General features: G+C 47.4%; 1 protein-coding gene across 1 annotated transcript in view; it reads left to right on the plus strand.

The window, feature by feature from the left end:
• The first annotated feature begins 2,930 nt into the window (after window positions 1–2,930).
• The window catches only part of LOC144599630 (heparan-sulfate 6-O-sulfotransferase 1-like), a 285,275-nt gene continuing 269,622 nt past the window's right edge, over window positions 2,931–18,583 (plus strand). The window contains exon 1 of the mRNA XM_078410755.1: window positions 2,931–4,587. Coding sequence (XP_078266881.1) covers window positions 4,067–4,587 — 521 coding nt within the window. The 5' untranslated portion in view covers window positions 2,931–4,066. The remainder of the gene's footprint in view (window positions 4,588–18,583) is intronic.

Below are 18,583 nucleotides of genomic sequence, written 5' to 3' on the forward strand. Positions count from 1 at the left end.
ATTTATATACACTGGAACCTAGAAGGATGAGAGGGGATCTTATTGAAACATAAAGGATTATTAAGGGATTGGACACGCTAGAGGCAGGAAACATGTTCCTGATGTTGGAGGAGTCCAGAACCAGGGGCCACAGTTTAAGAATAAGGGGTAGGCCATTTAGAACGGAGATGAGGAAAAACTTTTTCATTCAGAGAGTTGTGAATCTGTGGAATTCTCTGCCTCAGAAGGCGGTGGAGGCCAATTCTCTGGATGCTTTCAAGAGAGAGTGAGATAGAGCTCTTAAAGATAGCAGAGTCAAGGGAAATGGGGAGCAGGCAGGAACGGGGTACTGATTGTGAATGATCAGCCATGATCACAGCGAATGGCAGTGCTGACTCAAAGGGCCGAATGGCCTACTCCTGCACCTATTGTTTATTGTCTATTGATGCCTCCACTAGTGGGTGAGTCTATGACCAGAGGATACAGCCTCAGAATAAAAGGACTACCTTTAGGATGGAGACGATGAGGAATTTATTTAATCAGAAGGTGGTGAATCTATGTGGCATTTATTGCCACAGATGGCTGTGGAGGCCAAGTCAATGGGTATCTATAAGGTGGAGATTTTTATATACTTGATTGGTAAGGATGTCAAAGATTATGGGGAGAAGGCAGGAGAATGGGATTGAGAGGGAATGATAGATCAGCCATTAATGAATGGCGGAGTAGACTCAATTGGCTGAATGCTCCTATGACTTATGAATTTATATTGCCAATTTTATGGCATAGTCCTGCAGACAATGGTGACAGTAATATTGTGGTTATGAAAGAGAATGGGAAAATGTGTGAATCGTCTATTATTAAAACAGAGATAAAAAAATAAAAGTGGTTTGCACAGTTTATAGACTGCATGGCTTCCACCGGGAGTGGGAAGTTTGGAAGGGTCATCTAGTCTTTTCTTGAACATATAATTAGAAAAGATAAATCTATATACCGCCTTTCGCAAATGTAGGATGTCCAAGGTATTGTGCTACAAATGCAGTAGATGTTTTTTTCAACCAGCGAGGTGTTAAAAACAAAATCAGATTAAAGCAGAGGCCAAGCAGTGGGGGAAAACAAAAGATGGAACATTCTCCACAGAGAAGGAATGGGTGACGTTTTGGGTAGAGACCTTTCAGACTGATGTCAGGGGAGAGGAAGTGTATAGTGTGAAAATAGGACAAAGGGAATGGAGATCAAGGAAGATGTAGAATAGTAATAGTAATAGAAATGTAAATCTATTCTACATTTTCCGCTGGGTTACTCCAGCATTTTGTGTCCATCTTCGGTTTAAACCAGCACCTGTAGTTCCTTCCCACAACATTCTCCACATATTCCCTCAAATTATCAGTCAGTTCAGTGGGTTGCCTATTTCTTCATTCTGGTCCCTTACACAACCCATGAATCCTACTGGGCCACAGACTAACTCCAAGCTGTGCCGGCAGCGAACACAAGAAGTTGAAGTCAGGGATTTCTCTGTACTAACAACCTCTCCGTCCTCTTCAAATTGCTCCCTCTAATGCCTCCCCCGTGTCGGCCTGATATCTTCATCAAGCAGCGAGCCCACCGTTTTGTTTTACAACGTTCCTGAGAAACCACTGTTGCAGGCGCTAAATAAATGCAAGTTATGGTTGCACCGCCGATCAAAACAGAACAAAGTTGCAGCTGGCTTTTCACCTCAAACGCTGAACAAAAATAAAATATGTTGGCTGCTTTTCGTTTGCAATATTTGCTCGTGTTATTTCAGATTCGATTTCCGAACTCGCTTTTCTATCAGGATTGACACCTGGTGTTTGGGGAATGATAAATCTGGATGATTTATCAGGGCGATTTTCCTTTTTATTGGGAGGGGGATGGGGAGATAATGTTGCTAAGTTTTCGCTTTGAGGAGAACTTCCAGTTGTGTTTGTGTGTGTGTTTGTTGTTTACAAGAGGAGGGGGAGGGAAGTGGATGTTGCGAGCCCCAGGGTGAGTGGAGAGAGATGTTGGGGGTTGGGGTGAGTGGAGAGAGAGCGATGTTGGGGGTTGGGGGGTTAGTGGAGAGTGAGAGAGAGATGTTGGGGGTTGGGGGGTGGGAGTTAGTGGAGAGAGAGAGAGAGATGTTGGGGGTTGGGGGGGTGGGGGTTAGTGGAGAGAGAGAGAGAGATGTTGGGGGTTAGTGGAGAGAGAGAGAGATGTTGGGGGTTGGGGGTTAGTGGAGAGAGAGATGTTGGGGTGAGTGGAGAGAGAGATGGGGGGGGATTCAGCTGAAGATAAGACAAAATGCTGGAGTAACAGCAGGGAGAGACAGCAACTCTGGAGAAAAGGAATAGGTGAATATTTCGGGTCGAGACCCTTCAGGCTGCTGGGGTCCAGGGGAACACAGAGCCAAGCAGACAGGGGGGGAGAGAGAGGAAGGGAGAGAGAGGAAGGGAGAGAGGGGGGGAGAGAGAGGAAGGGAGGGAGAGGAAGGGGGGAGAGAGAGAGAGGGGGAGAGAGAGGGAGGGGGGAGGGAGAGAGAGGGGGAGGGAGAGAGAGAGGAAGGGAGAGAGAGGTAGAGAGAGGGGGAGGGAGAGAGGGGAGGGAGAGAGAGGAAGGGAGAGAGAGGTAGAGAGAGAGGGAGGAGAGAGAGGGAGGGAGGGGGGAGAGAGAGGGAGGGAGGGGGGAGAGAGAGGGAGGGAGGGGGGAGAGAGAGGGAGGGGGGGAGAGAGAGGGAGGGGGGGAGAGAGAGAGAGAGGGGGAGAGAGGGAAGGGGGGAGAGAGAGAGAGAGGGGGAGAGAGGGAAGGGGGAGAGGAAGGGAGAGAGAGAGGGAGAGAGGGTGCTAGTACTGGGAACTAAAGCGTTGTGGTTCCCAACAACTGGCGGTGCGGGCGAGCTCTGCAAACCTAAGTGGTTGTACGTGCGCTCGCTGCTCCCACCTCTTCCTCCCTTCCTTCCTTCCCTCCCCCTCTCTCTCTCCTCTCTCTCTCTCACACTCACTCTCTCCTTTCCCAACCAGGCTGTGGGGAAGGCAGCGTGGTCGCTGTGCATGCTGGGCTGAGATTGCATAGAGGATGGGTGATGGTGGGGGAGAGGAGTAGCACTGGAGGCGGCGGCGGCCGGGGAGGAGCTGCAGCAGCAGCAGCAGCAACAGTAACGACAACGACAACGCCGTGCGGTCTGGACGCCGGAGCCGCCGTAGTTGTTGTTGCAAGTTGTGGCCGCGCTCTGTGGCTGCGCGTTGAGTGAGTGAGTGAGTGAGTGAGTGTGAGCGCCGCTGTTGCAGCTCCAGCTTCCCCCAGCAGCCAGCCAGCCAGCCCCAGGACGGTCAGCTTCACTCTGGTCAGTCTCAGCTCGGCTGTAACCAGCGCGTCACAGCCCTGGCCACGCCGAGGGAGGGCTGCTTGACTATCTTCCTACTCTACTCCCCGCCGCCGAGAAGGAAAAGGAAAAAAAAAAAGGCACCTCCTCCTCCTCCTCGGCGTTTGCGGGCAGAGGCGCAGGCAGAGGTAGGGGACACAGACAAGGGGTAGAGGCAGAGAGAGAGAGAGAGAGGCGCAGGCAGAGGTAGGGACACAGACGGGGGTAGAGGTAGGGACACAGACAGGGGTAGAGACAGGGACACAGACAGGGGTAGAGGCAGAGAGAGAGAGAGGCGCAGGCAGAGGTAGGGACACAGGCAGGGGTAGAGGTAGGGACACAGACAGGGGTAGGGACAGGGACACAGACAGGGGTAGAGGCAGAGAGAGAGAGAGGCGCAGGCAGAGGTAGGGACACAGGCAGGGGTAGGGACAGGGACACAGACAGAGGTTGGGGCACAGACAGAGGTAGGGACAGGGACACAGACAGGGGCAGGGACAGAGGCAGGGGCAGAGGTAGGGAGTAGGGGCACAGGCAGAGGTAGAAACACAGACAGAGGTAGGGACAGGGGCAGAGAGAGAGCCACAGATACAGGCAGGGACAGAGGTAGAGGCAGGAGCAGGGGCAGGGACAGCCAGAGGTAGGGGCAGAGCCACAGGCAGAGGGAGAGGCAGGGACAGGGGCAGAGGCTCACAAAGCACCCCCTCCCTCCTCAGTGTGAGATGGTAACCCATGAAGCTCATTGGAAAGAACATGGTTGAAAGGACCAACAAATTGATCCTGATCATCGCCGGGTTCGCTATCTTCATGATGATCGTGTTCCAGTATGTTTGCCCCGGGACCAACTGCAGGGTCTCTCCACCCCGGGGGTTCGTGCAGGACGAGGCTCTGGATATCTTCCCCACCCCCGACCCGCACTACGTGAAGAGGTATTACTTCTCCGTGCTGGACCTGGAGAGGACGGTGGATTTCGACATCAAGGGGGAGGACGTGATCGTCTTCCTGCACATCCAGAAGACGGGGGCCACCACGTTTGGCCGCCACCTGGTGCAGAACGTCAAGCTGGAGGTGCCCTGCGAGTGCAAGCCCGGACAGAAGAAATGCACTTGTTACCGACCCAACCGCAAGGAGACCTGGCTCTTCTCGAGGTTCTCCACCGGGTGGAGTTGCGGCTTGCACGCTGACTGGACCGAGCTCACCAACTGTGTGCCTGGTGTGCTCAACAAGAAGGAGAGCAAGAGCAGAACTTCCAGGTAAGTCAAGGGCTTGTCACACATTCAGTTCCCACACCCATCTCTCCCCCCTATCCCCCTCTCTCCTCTTCCCCCCCTCTCTCCCTCCCTCTCTCCTCTCCCTCTCTCCTCTCCTCCCCCATCCTCTCCCTCTCTCCTCTTCCCCCCCTCTCCTCTTCCCCCCCTCTCCTCTTCCCCCCCTCTCCTCTTCCCCCCCTCTCCTCTTCCCCCCCTCTCCTCTTCCCCCCCTCTCCTCTTCCCCCCCTCTCCTCTTCCCCCCGCTCTCCTCTTCCCCCCCTCTCCTCTTCCCCCCCTCTCCTCTTCCCCCCCTCTCCTCTTCCCCCTCTCTCCTCTTCCCCCCCTCTCTCCTCTTCCCCCCTCTCCCTCTTCCCCCCCTCTCCTCTTCCCCCCCTCTCCTCTTCCCCCCCTCTCCTCTTCCCCCCCTCTCCTCTTCCCCCCCTCTCCTCTTCCCCCCCCTCTCCTCTTCCCCCCTCTCCTCTTCCCCCCCTCTCCTCTTCCCCCCCTCTCCTCTTCCCCCCCTCTCCTCTTCCCCCCCTCTCCTCTTCCCCCTCTCCTCTTCCCCCCCTCTCCTCTTCCCCCCCTCTCCTCTTCCCCCCCTCTCCTCTTCCCCCCCTCTCCTCTTCCCCCCCTCTCCTCTTCCCCCCCTCTCCTCTTCCCCCCCTCTCCTCTCCCCCCCCTCTCCTCTTCCCCCCCTCTCCTCTTCCCCCCCTCTCCTCTTCCCCCCCTCTCCTCTTCCCCCCCTCTCCTCTTCCCCCCTCTCTCCTCTTCCCCCCTCTCTCCTCTTCCCCCCTCTCACCTCTTCCCCCCTCTCTCCTCTTCCCCCCTCTCTCCTCTTCCCCCTCTCTCCTCTTCCCCCCTCTCTCCTCTTCCCCCCTCTCTCCTCTTCCCCCCTCTCTCCTCTTTGTTTGCATTGTGCCTCTTTAACAATACAGTACAGTGGGAGAGGGCTATTATCTGCTGCAATGTTGAATTGCCAGCCAATTTAATAATTTAATGACTGAAAGTATGTAATGGTGCATTATTGTTTGCCACTGAGTGGTTTGTGTGTGAAGTGTGCGTCCACATCAATAAAGCAAGTGCCACATTGCAGAAGGGCTTGCTGCTGTTTCCCCTATCTTGGTGTGGGAGGCGCCAGAGAAACATTTTAGCACAGGACAAGTTTGTCAGATTGATTAGTAGGTCTAGATGTTACAATTGCTAAGGTTTGCACTACAATTGACTGGTGTTGTTCTTGGGGGTGACCACTAGGTGATGTTGCTACCATTCAGACACATCTTCAGTTGTGTACCTCAACGTCACTGGGTGTTTCGGCCTTTTATCACAAGACACCCTCAGTCGAGGCAGGCCCACTGCAGGGTGATCAGCCCTGGGTGTGTGTCTTATGGTTAGCCTCTAGATGGTCACGTGGCAGCCCAGACAGCATCTTTTCTTTTCAGCCACAGCCAGTGACTGCTCTGTTCGGTGGCATTTGCAAGTTCTTTGATTACCCTCCTTTAAGTCTGCCCTCTGACTCCTACTTCCCAAGACTTTACACACAGGGATTAAGAATGCCTTGTTAAGGCACCCTTCTGCTGTGGCAGGCTCCTTATCAGCACCCATACTGGGGGTTGTGGTGAGATTGGGACAGCTCTCCATCTCATGGCCTGGTACCCACCTCGAGACAAGGGTGTCCACCCTTCGTGTTCTTCTCTACCGCACCACCGCCAACCCAAGTGAAAGGGTGATTCAGTGGAGCACCCTCCCAATATTAATTGCAGCAACATGATTGTTTATGATAATTAACCCTTGTAGACTTCTGAATACTTAACGGCGCCCCTTCCTGCACAAGCTTGGAGTGCAGAAGAAAGTCCCAGGGTATACACAATAACCAGCGAGGCTGCCTGAAAACACACATTTGTGCTGTGAAATGCATTAGGCATGTAGGTGGGTGGGTGGGTCCCAGGGTGCCAAGAGTCCCACGACATTTCAGGGGCTTTGGATTTATGATATCAAACAAGCACAATAGGAGTTCTGAGTCTACGACTGACCTGTCCTGGGTTTCCCTGTTCTCTGTCGTTCATTCCCTGATTTTGTCTTGGCTTCAAATTGTTCTCAGAGGACGGACGCATGCCGATGGTTTTATTGTGGCAGTGTGCTTTACGTGTCCTTGTGTGCTGCAGATTATTTGCAAACTCTGAGCAGTAGGAAATTGCTGCTTGCTCTACATTTTTAATAGTTCAATATGGGATTTGTTTTTCCCTCTCGCTTGTCCTGCTTCAATGCATGTTTGCGATTTTACACCGACGGCAATGTATGTCGGGTGGGTGGGTGGATCGTGCATTTTTTGTTTGAAAGGAATCACATTTTTGATATAATGTAGACAAGGTTAAAGCTTCCAAGATGGAAAAATCATCCTTTCACAACTCATCGCACTGCCCCTCCCCACCATATTCCTCAAACCAGCTTTAAACCTGTCACTTTCACAGCTATTGCAGCAGCTTCTTTACAGGATGCTGTTGTGTCCTTGCTGCTACCTCAGCTGAGATTAGCTTACCCACGACTGAGAGAGGACAGCATCTGCAATTTTCCTCGTCTCTCTTGGCTTTATTCCACACAATAGCTTGCTGATGGTGCTATTAGTGGAGCAATTTCTTTTTGCAGAGTTATTTACTAAGTCTTTTTGACAACTGCTTTATTATTGTGACCTTTTCCTTTATTTATTAAAAAGAAAAGAGTGGCGACTGGGAGTCAAAATGTTGCAAGGGAACGTTTTGATTTAAAAAAATCTCACTCGGGTGTTAAAAATTCTCCAAGGCTTTGCCTTTTCAATGGCTCAGTGGCCTTGTCCCTTTTTGTCTTCTGAACCTCCTGCTGCACATCGGCTCTGCAACTCTCCAAGGTTACTGTAGTCTGTCATTTCTGATCCTACCTCCACTCCACCCATTTTCATTGCTACACTATTCAGATCTAGGCTTATCATATGTGGGCACACTGTGGGTGGCTGGATTGTAATCATGTATTGTCTTCCCACTGACTGGTTAACACGCAACAAAAACCTTTTCACTGTAACTCGGTGCACGTGACAATAAACTAAACACAAAGTTGAAGCCTGGCATTTCATCCACTAACCACTCCAGCCTTCTGCCTCTATTCCTTTTAAGATGTCTACCTCTATGACCACGGTTTGGTCACCTGCGGCCAAATGGGGATGTCAGTTTTGTGCTGAAGCTTGTGGACGTTTTGTGGTAGGCCACATCAAGGCACCATGCAGGATAGCATTGGAATTAACGGGATGGGCTAAATCAGTTTTGAGGAGAAATCCACATAATGGATTACAACTCAAATGGAGAGAGGCAAGAGTTTTGATTCAACCAAGTCGCAGATGACACCTGTCTGTACCTGCCAGAAATAAGACCAAGCTGAAAAGAAAAGAGGTTTGAAAATTACAGGTTATGGATTGATTTGGATTTACGACAGTGGTGTGACCATCGACCGTCTGAGCAGTTGAGGTCTGATAGGGAGGGGAAGCAAATAAAAATATAGATACTGCTTGTGCAACTATTATTTGCACCACACTAGAGATGAGATGGGAAAGAAAACTTCAAAGCATAACAGATTCCAGTTCCATGTGCAACCAAAGAGGTTCTCTCCAGTTCTGTCTCATGAGGCCTGCAACCTCTGAAATTTTTTGACATAGACATTACAGTTTCTAAGCTAATATTTTTGTTTTATTTGACCTTGCACTGACCACTGTGAGGGAACCTTTGCCTAATTTCCCGGCGGCTAACCCACTGGAGTTACACCCTGCTCCAGAATGCTCACCATTGTTTGCCATTAAAAAGGAAAATGTGCATCCATTTCAGTTCCTTCATCAAAGGGCAGGTTGGCTTAAAACTGCAATGCATCTCCATTCTTGAATGTCTACAGTTAAGCTAGGCCATGGCCACATGCACATTGGAGAAACAGCACCTCATATTTCGCTTGGACAGCTTACAGCCCAGCGGTAGAAAATATTGATTTCTGTAATTTCAAGAGACCCTTGCATTCCCTCCCTCCCCTCCCCCCCCCCCCCCTTCACCACCCTAGCCATCCTACGGGTTCCACCGCATCCATATATTCTTTCATTATCACCTCTTCAACAGCCAACAATGGACCATTGTGGGCTCCACCTTTCATTGATCATCAGTACCGGCTCTGATTTGTTCTGAAGCTTTTCATACCTCTGGTTTCCCTCCGCCCCCCACCCTCCCCTCAGTCTGAAGAAGGGCCTCGACCCGAAACGTCACCTATTCCTTTTCTCCAGAGATGCTGCCTGACCCGCTGAGTTACTCTAGCATTTTGTGCCTATCATCGGTGTGAATTAGCATCTGCAATTCCTTCCTACTCCTTTTCTAGACTTGCGGGGCTCTGCTGTTATAGAGTCGTAGAGTGATACAGTGTGTAAACAGGCCCTTCGGCCCAACTTGCTCACACCGCCAACAATGTCCCAGCTACACTAGTCCCACTTGCCTGAGCTTGGTCCATATTCCTCTAAACTTGTCCTATCCATGTACCTGTCTAACTGTTTCTTGAATGATGGAATAGTTCCAGCCTCAACTACCTCTTCTGGCAGCTTGTTCCATACACCCACCACCCTTTGTGTGAAAAAGTTACCCCTCTGATTCCTATTAAATCTTTTCCCCTTCACCTTGAACCTATGTCCTCCGGTTCTCGATTCCCCTACTCTGGGCAAAAGACTGTGCATCTACCCGATCTGTTCCTCTCATGATTTTGTATACCTCAATAAGATCTCCCCTCATCCTTCTGCGCTCCATGGAATAGAGACCCAGCCTACTCAACCTCTCCCTATAGCTCACACCCTCTAGTCCTGGCAACATCCTTGTAAATCTTTTCTGAACCCTTTCAAGCTTGACAATATCTTTCCTATAACGTGGTGTCCAGAACTGAACATAATATTCTAAATGCGGTCTCACCAACGTCTTATACAACTGCAACATGACCTCCCAGCTTCAATACAATATTCTGACTGATGAAGGCCAAAGTACCAAAAGCCTTTTTGACCACCTTATCTACCTGCAACTCGACCTTCAAGGAATCATGCATCTGTACTTCTAGATCCCTCTGCTCTACAACACTACCCAGAGGCCTACCATTTACTGTGTAGGTCCTGCCCTTGTTCGACGTCCCAAAATGCAACACCTCACACGTCTCTGTATTAAATTCCATCAAAAATTCCTCCGCCCACCTGGCCAATCGATCCAGATCCTGCTGCAATCGTTCACAACCATCTCCACTATCTGCAAAACCACTAACGTTTGTATCATCAGCAAACTTGCTAATCTTGCCCTGTATGTTCTCATCCATTGATTTAGATGACAAACAGTAACGGACCCAATGCTGAACCCTGAGGCATACCACTAGTCACAGGCCTCCAGTCCAAGAAGCAACCTTCCACCATCACCCTCAGCTTCCTTCCATGGAGCCGATTTGCTATCCATTCAGCTATCTCTCCTTTGATCCCATGCAATCTAACCTTCCAGAGCAGTCTACCATGCCAAACCTTGTCGAACGCCTTACTGAAATCCATGTTCACAACATCTACACAACATCAACATCTACTGTTTAGAAGCAAAGTTCAGTTTATTAAAAAATGATTAGCCATGCATTTTATTTTTTTGCAACTGTCTGGTGACTATTGGCTGAAAGACTGAAGATCAGTAATCTTGAATGGCGCACAGACCCATGACTGCTAATAGTTGGCAAATATTGGCCCATTACCTACAGGACTTAGTCAGTTTAATTCTTGTTTTATTTAAAAGAGGCAGTGTCCCTAAGTAAACAGATTTATCTCTGAGTCCAACAGTCGGAAAATAGATTACACACACAGTAAGTTTGTGATAGGATCATTTAAATGTGGCCGTGTAATCAGCTTATGGGCGGGCCCACTTGGAAATCTGGCCGAGTACATTCAGGTCACCAGCTTGTTTGCATTGAAGAAAAAGGTCTTCCTGCAGTTGGCTGCGAGATTGTTGGAAAGAATATACACTAACCCACTTTCGAGAGTCACCTCCCCTTCACTCTGCCGTCCTTCACTTTGAATTAGTTAAATTGCAATCTCAGTCTGCAAACCTTTGGGATAATGAAGAAGCTGGGAGTGTAACTGAGCAAATAACTATAATCTTGGTCTGAATAGGTTCCTCGGTAAGGTTCAAATGAAATGTCGATCGCAAAGGTTGCCACTCTTGGAAGTTGGGGAGCATCAACTAGTTGGAGCCAGTTCAATTTTAAGGCTTTAAGTTGTAACTAAAATCCAGTCTCTCTATACGATGATCCCTTGGAACGTATTAACGTAAAGCACAAGAGTGCGTCCTTCATATTGCAGTGAACTTTGTCTAGTTCACAAAATAACAGGTTTGCCAGTTAGCCATAATTTCATTTTGCTTTGTTGGATCTTGACGTGCACAATTGAGCTGCTTTATTTCTTGCATTAATAATGGGAGGACAAAGTTAGAGCAGTGAAGGGTTAGTGTGAATGAATTTTCACTGTCAGTGGGACAGGGGCTATTTGCTTGCTGTGTGATTTTATGATGACAATGCCTTAAATTTTTGGAGTAAAAAAATTAATTAACTGCAAAGCACTGATGTCCTACAGCTTTGAAGAGCATTATATAAAAGCAAGTTATTTTCTGTTCCGTTTGAGCATTTAATTTGAATGTGATAAGCGTCTTTTTCTTACCAATTTGTGGATCTGCTATGAAATACATGGGAAGACCTTGATTAAGACTGCCACATTTAGTTTACATGAAAAATGAGTGGAGTCGTGTAACGTTCTTCATGCGGGATTGATTAAGAAAAGGTCGATGTCACAAATGATGAATTTGGGCCATTCAATCACTGATAGTAAGGCCTTCTGTAGAAGTGCCTTCTGATTTTGGGGAATTGGGGCTGCTTTGTGAGATTTCAGGCAACTCCACTGATTTAACATTTTCATAACAATTGGCAAAATTGGGGAGAGTGAGGTTAAAATGGCAATTGAAATCCGTGGAGACTCTTGGTAGATTGCAGCACACAGTAAAATAGGCACATGTGTAAACCAGTATCCATGGTTGTAATACAATGCAGCCTAATGATGAACTATTGCCCTAATGTATCACTGCAAGCCAGATGCGACTAAACCAAAAGCCATTTAACCTCTAACCTCTCCCCCTGTTTATTTCCGTTGGAACCATTTGTTTAATGACATCTTGTCGTGGTTCTGCATTTACTAACAAGGTGCATTAGGCTTCCACATAAATAACATAATATATTCTCGTACATTAACTATTGGGTTTGTATGCATTGCGTGGTGATCAAGGGCTCAAGTTTCTGTAGGCCCGGGAGGGACGTTAATTGGACTCGTCCACGTTTCTTAGTTACCTGCCGTTCAGCCTTGTCATCACCCCTGCACCTTTTGAGGCCCAAGACAATTTTAATAAGTCTTAAGAGTAACATTAAACCTCTATAAGTAGGTCTGCTGTAATGTCAATTTTTTATACTGGGAAACAATAAACAGTAATATGTCATTTATGATATTTCTTTCACAATCTCTGAATACCACAAACATTTTTACAGCAAATAAGGCACACCTTTGTTATAATGTAGAATTTGGGGTGTGCACAGTAGCGCAGCCTTACAGCACCAGAGATCTGGGTTTGATCCTGACTACGGGTGCTGTCTGTGTGGAGTTTGTAAGTCCTCCCTGTGACCGCGTGGGTTTTCTCCGGGTGCTCCGTTTTCCTCCCACACTCCAAAGATGTACAGGTTTGTCGGTTAATTGTCAACGGTAAATTGTCCTAGTACGTAGGATAGTGTCAGTGTGCGGGGTGATCACTGGTCGGCGCGGACTCGGTGGGCCGAAGGGCCTGTTTCCGCGCTGTAGCTCTAAAGTCCAAAGTAAAGTAGAGTATGCAGCAGCCACTTCATCAACAGCATTCCCCAAGAACAATGTGATTATTTTCAGATAATCTGTTTCATTAGTGACTGTGGGATAAATATCAGCCCCGAGACCAGGGTAATTTCTCTTGAACTCCTGAGAATAGTGCAGGCAAGTATTTTTAACCCATCTGGGATGGCAGCTGGTGCCTTGATTTATTTCACAATCCACAAGAACTCACCTCTGCTCTGCAGTAATTTACTGACCCACTGAGTGCTTTAGAATTGTAGAAGTTTCATTGGCGGCGTTGGATGCCGTTTTAATCTGGTCCAGAATGTGCTTCTTGCCACATTATTGTGTCCTCCACAAAATAGTAACGTGAATTGAGAGTTTTGTTTCCTGTACTGGGTGAACCCTACTTACTGACCTCTTTGGTCACCGAATGTACATCTCATCGCAAAGTTAGTGGTTTTCTTGTGGCATTTAATAGGGTTGCACCTGCTCAAGAGATTGTTCGGGGAGCATCATAAACTATGCAAACGATGCTGTAATTTTTAAATTAATTCCCATGGTTATTTCAATGTGGTTTTCTGTTCATCTGAGAGCAATCACTGCATTGTGCCTTTTCTCAGTCGCATGATATTAATTCCCAGTCGCAGTATTACAGTATATTTTCATGACGCAGCTCAACATGCCATTAACTGCATTGCTTCATAGCTGCATTAAGCAGTTAAAATCAGCAGGTCCTGGCATTTCAACCTGTTAATTAAAAAGCTGTATGTATTAGCTGGATTTAATCTTGGAGCATTGTTCTTCAGCTACTCGAGCCTTGCATGCATCATCGACACACAATTACCGATGGAGCTGCATTTGAATTCCCTGCAAATTCTTTGTTTTCTAAATATTTTCTCATTTTGTCACAGTTTGCACACTGTCCGTTTACTTTCACTCCAGCACCACTTCAGTCCTGCAGCGACGTTTAAATAAGTGTAGAAACTAGGAACTGCAGATGTTGGTTTACAACAAAAAAAAGACACAAAGTGCTGGAGTAACTCAGTGGGTCAGGCAGCATCTCTGGAGAACATGGATAGGTGATGTTTCGGGTCGGGACCCTTCTTCAGACTCTGCAAATAAGCGTAATGAGGTAGACTCCTTTTTCCAGAATGTCACCTTCAACTGTGGACTGCATCCAAGAGTGTGTGAGATTTTGCAGTTTTAATCATTGGTTAATGTCTGCCATTCAGAATGAAGAGTAATGGGATTGGGTGGCACGGTGACGCAGCAAGCAGTAGAGTTGCTGCCTCACGGCGCCAGAAACCCGGGTTCGATCCAGACTCCGGGTGCTGTCTGTACCGGAGTTTGTACGTTCTCCCTGTGACCACATAGGCTTTCTCCGGTTTTTAGATATTTTTTTTTTAGATTTAGAGATATTGCTCCGGTTTCCTCCAAAGAGGTACAGGTTTGTAGGTTAATTGGCTTCAGTAAAATTGTAAATTGTCCCTAGTGTGTAGTATAGTGCTAGTGTGCGGGGTGAACGTTGGTCGGCGTGGACTCGGTGGGCCGAAGGGAACTGTTGCCGGCTGTATCTAAAGAATCAGTGGTATCTTAAGCCAAGCTTAGCTTGGGTCCATCTAGTCTTTGTCACCACTGTGTTGAAGGTGGTGTTTTCTGGTCAGGGTTAGGGATACATGGTGATCTCCCATAAAGTGGAATAAATGTACAATAAATCTGTATTAGCACTAATAATTGAGGGATAATTGTTACCCTGAAAATCATGGTATTTCCCCATGCTGTTCCTCAGACTTTCAAGAGATTTTTTTGCAGCCACCTAGGTTTTTTATGGAGTATACAATTTCACCGGAAAAGCAGCACCGCCCCATTTTAATTCCTTTAGTGTGCCGCTCACGCATCAGCCCGTTTGTACTCGAATCCCAAGGCCAACCGGCTAAGGTTGGCAGAGAATTAACGTGAAATGTTTGTTAATCAACAATGAAGTGACAGCATTAAGAAGTTCATTCCAAATAGAACAAATGGTGCAAGTGAGACATATTGGGGGCAAAGAGAACAATTCCCAGGGCTTTGTTACAGGAGAACCGCGTCTCATAATCCACAACTTGCAAATTAGACATTCATTCTGAAGTCAGAACAGTAAAAAGATGCCAAATGTTGAGAACAAACTTTCAAGAGCAGACTGTGTGTGACATGAGGTGACTACAAGTTTGGTGTTGTTATCTTTCGTTGTGTGGGTCATGTACAGAGGATCACAGAGGTGGATTGTTTTCTTTTGAGAGTCATTAGATTGTGCTTCCAGGCTGGGGAAGACCAAGTTTATTTTGCTACTATGTTGAGTGAATTGCAGCTGGCCTCACCAGGAGATAACATGCATTGTCTGTTAGCGTCAGTTTCCTTTCTTTGCTGGTAATTTCTTCCTGTTCGGATACGTGCCAAATATCCTTCACCTGGTACGACTGTAACCCGAGTGGGTTCTACCACCTGGGTCTTTTACATTTGCCACATTCTGAATGTTCAGATTAGTGTCTATTATTGTCTTCAGATTAGTGTCTATTGGTGTATATTATTGTCATATACACTATGGTGCAATGACATTTTTGGTTCACATGCAGCTCCAGAGTAAACAATATAATTGTGGTATATATTATAAATAAAACAATCAATGCAGCGAGAGCAAAAGAACAAAATGGTGCAAGATTGTAGTGCAAAATGAAGTAGTGCACCAAAATATTAATGTACCAGAACAGTATAACCGAAAAAGCCAGAGTCACAAGTAAAGGTATGCATGGCAGTACCCCCCAGGAAGGGGGTGTGAGAGAAGTATTTGGTTTTGGAGTCTGATAACAATGGGAAAGAAGCTGTGCGAGTCTCCCGAGGGGTATCAGTGTTGAGGGTCGGGGTGGAGGAGAGGCCATGATCAATTCCGACCAACAGAGGTCTGCCAGACATGATATCCAGAAGCCATTTTGTGACTAGTTTTGAGTCCGAAATCTGAGGACGGATCGGCTGCCGTTGAATGTTCAGAAAAGGTTTACGAGAATGATCGCAGGAATGATTGGGTTAACATATGCTGAGCGTTTGAAGGCACTGGGCCTGTACTCGCTGGAGTTTAAAGGGTGAAGGGGGGGGATCACATTGAAACTTACCGACCAGTGAAAGGCCTGGATGTGGCGAGGATGTTTCCACCAGTGGGAGAGCCTAGGACCAGAGGCCATAACTTCAGAATAAAAGGACATACCTTTAGGAAGGAGATGAGGTGGAATTTCTTCAGTCAGAGGGTCATGAATCTATGGAATTCATTGCCACAGACAGCTGTGGAGGCCAAGTCAATGGATATTTTTGAGGCGGAGATTGACAGATTCTTGATTAGTAAGGATGTCAGGGGTTATGGGGAGAAGATGGGTTGAAAGGGAAAGAAAGATTGGTCGTGATTGAATGGTGAAGTAATTTGATGGGCCGAATGGCCTATTTCTTCCCCTAGAACTTATTAACTTGTAAGCCAGTTGTAGATGTACGACCCAAAACCAAGGTACAGAAGTTTAGGGATGAGCTTATTCAGAATTATGGTGTTGAAGGTTGAACTGTCGTCCATGAATGGCATTCTGAGGTCAGTGTTCTTACTGTCATGGTGCTCTAGAGCTGAATGCAGTGCAAGAGAGGTGGCATCCTCAGTGGGCGTAGTTGGGCTGAACACGGAGAGCAAGTTTTGTATTTTAGTTTAGTTTAGAGATACCACGTGGAAACAGGCCATTCAGCCCACTGAGTCCGCGCCGACCAGCAATCATCTGTACATTGGTTTTATCCTACCTTCTGCACATTGGGGACAATTTGCAGAGGCCAATTAACCTGTGGGAGGAAACTGGGGCACCCGGAGAAAGCCCATGCGGTCACAGAGAGAACTCTGCACAGACAGCACCCGTAGTCGGGATCAAACCCGGGTCTCTGGGTAATTGTAACATGTTGCAATCAAGCATATTGTTAATTTGCCCATGTCTTTTATCTATATAATGCATGTTTACTGCTTTGTTAAGTAGGTGATGTGGTTAAAGCATGTGCGAAAAAGCAGTAATAGCCACTTCAGTAATGGCTGACTTATTTTACAGTGCGCTGCTTGTAAAGTAGAGGCTGTTTTTCAACATTTTGCAGACACTTCTCGCAAGTAGCCACTTGATGAGGCGATGTAGTGTATTCTGTAATACTAGAGGTAGCCTGGGAACAAATGGTGCTTCATAGCAACAAAAATGAACACGTCCATTGCCGTTTAAAAAAAAAAAGTTTGTTTGCCCTTTGCAGTGGTGTTGGCCATTATCATCTTCGGTTTCTTGTAGCAGCAGCTGAGGACCATCCACTTCACGACCACTGTGTGGCAATCTGTGTGCGCGAGTGCTCTTTCCAAAGTGCACGAAATAACCAAGAAAATCACGAATAGCTTGATAAACATCACACAGCACTCCCTGCCCACCTTCCCTGAGTGTGCCTCACCATTCAATAAATCGGGGCTTATCCTCAAACACACTTTTTCTCCTTTTTCCCATGAACCTTTTCGTGCCTAAAAGCCTACCCGTCTCAACCCTGAATGTGGGACAGACTGAAGAAGGGTCCCGAACGGAAAGGTCGCATAACCAGGTCTCACAGAGCTGCTGCCTGACCCGCTGAGTTACTCCGGCATGTTGTGCTTTGCTTAACCTCAACAGCCAGCCGTATCCATGAATTCATTTTCCCTCGTCTAGAATCGTTCTTCTCAATGACTCTCCCGACTAAAGAGAGAGTGTTCTCGACTGCTCGTCCCTCATCCCCTCTCAGAATTATGTACGTGGAGGCAGTAGCAACAGTGGCATTTAAGTGACTTTTGGATTGGCACATGAATATGCAGGGAATGGAGGGACATACATTATGTGCGGGCAGATAAGGGTTGGTCTTGGCATCGTGTTCGGCATAGACATGATGGGCCGAAGGGCCGGTTCCTGAGCTGTACTGGTCCACGCTCTGTGTCTCAATGAGGCCACAAACTTCTCCATTTTCATCAGATCATCCCTCATCCCGGGAATCAATCTTGTAAATCTATGCGCAGGAAGGAACTCCAGATGCTGGTTTCCACCAAAGGTGGACACTAAAATGCTGGAGTAACTCAGCGGGTCAGGCAGCGTCTCTGGAGAAACGGAATAGGTGACGTTTCGGGTGGACACCCTTCTTCGGACACCTGTCTGTTTTGTAAATCTATGTTAACTCTGGGTCAAGTGTATCCTTAGTGCAGAAGGATGGATGTCTTATCTCAGGTTCAACGTGTTTTGCAATTTGGATCGACCCTGACATGGTGTGAAGAACGGTCTCGACCCAAAACGTCACCCATTCCTTCTCTCCAGAGATGCTGCCTGACCCGCTGAGTTACCCCAGTAATTTGTGATTCTTGACATGGCCTGATGTGCCCTCTCACCTCTCACTGGAACAACATGTCAGCTGGAATGATGGTTGGACACGTTAGAGGCAGGAAACATGTTCCCAATGTTGGGGGAGTCCAGAACAAGGGGCCACAGTTTATGAATAAGGGGTAGGCCATTTAGAACTGAGACGAGGAAAAACTTTTTCAGTCAGAGAGTTGTGAATCTGTGGAATTCTCTGCCTCAGAAGGCGGTGGAGGCCAATTCTCTGAATGCATTCAAGAGAGAGCTAGATAGAGCTCTTAAGGATAGCGGAGGAGTCAGGGGGTATGGGGAGAAGGCAGGAATGGGGTACTGATTGAGAATGATCAGCCATGATCACATTGAATGGTGGTGCTGGCTCGAAGGGCCGAATGGCCTCCTCCTGCACCTATTGTCTATTGAGTAATATTTTATTTAAATTTGTGGAGCGCATGCAAATTCTAATGAGCTTTGAGGCCTATTTTTACTGGCCAGGCTCCAGTATACAAAACATTTTCCTCTCCTGCAACAGAGACAACATGTTAAATGTATTTCATTATCTGTAAAGTGCTTTGGGACATCCAGAGGTTATGAAATGAGTGAAAGCCCTTTCTTTTAACTCATTTAGTATTTCCTTTCAGAAGAGAAATTACTTCAGCAAATCCACCGTTCCACACGTAACATCTCAGTGGAA

This window comes from Rhinoraja longicauda, chromosome 13 (assembly GCF_053455715.1).
Source record: "Rhinoraja longicauda isolate Sanriku21f chromosome 13, sRhiLon1.1, whole genome shotgun sequence".
In the NCBI taxonomy this organism is placed as follows: Eukaryota; Metazoa; Chordata; class Chondrichthyes; order Rajiformes; family Arhynchobatidae; genus Rhinoraja; species Rhinoraja longicauda.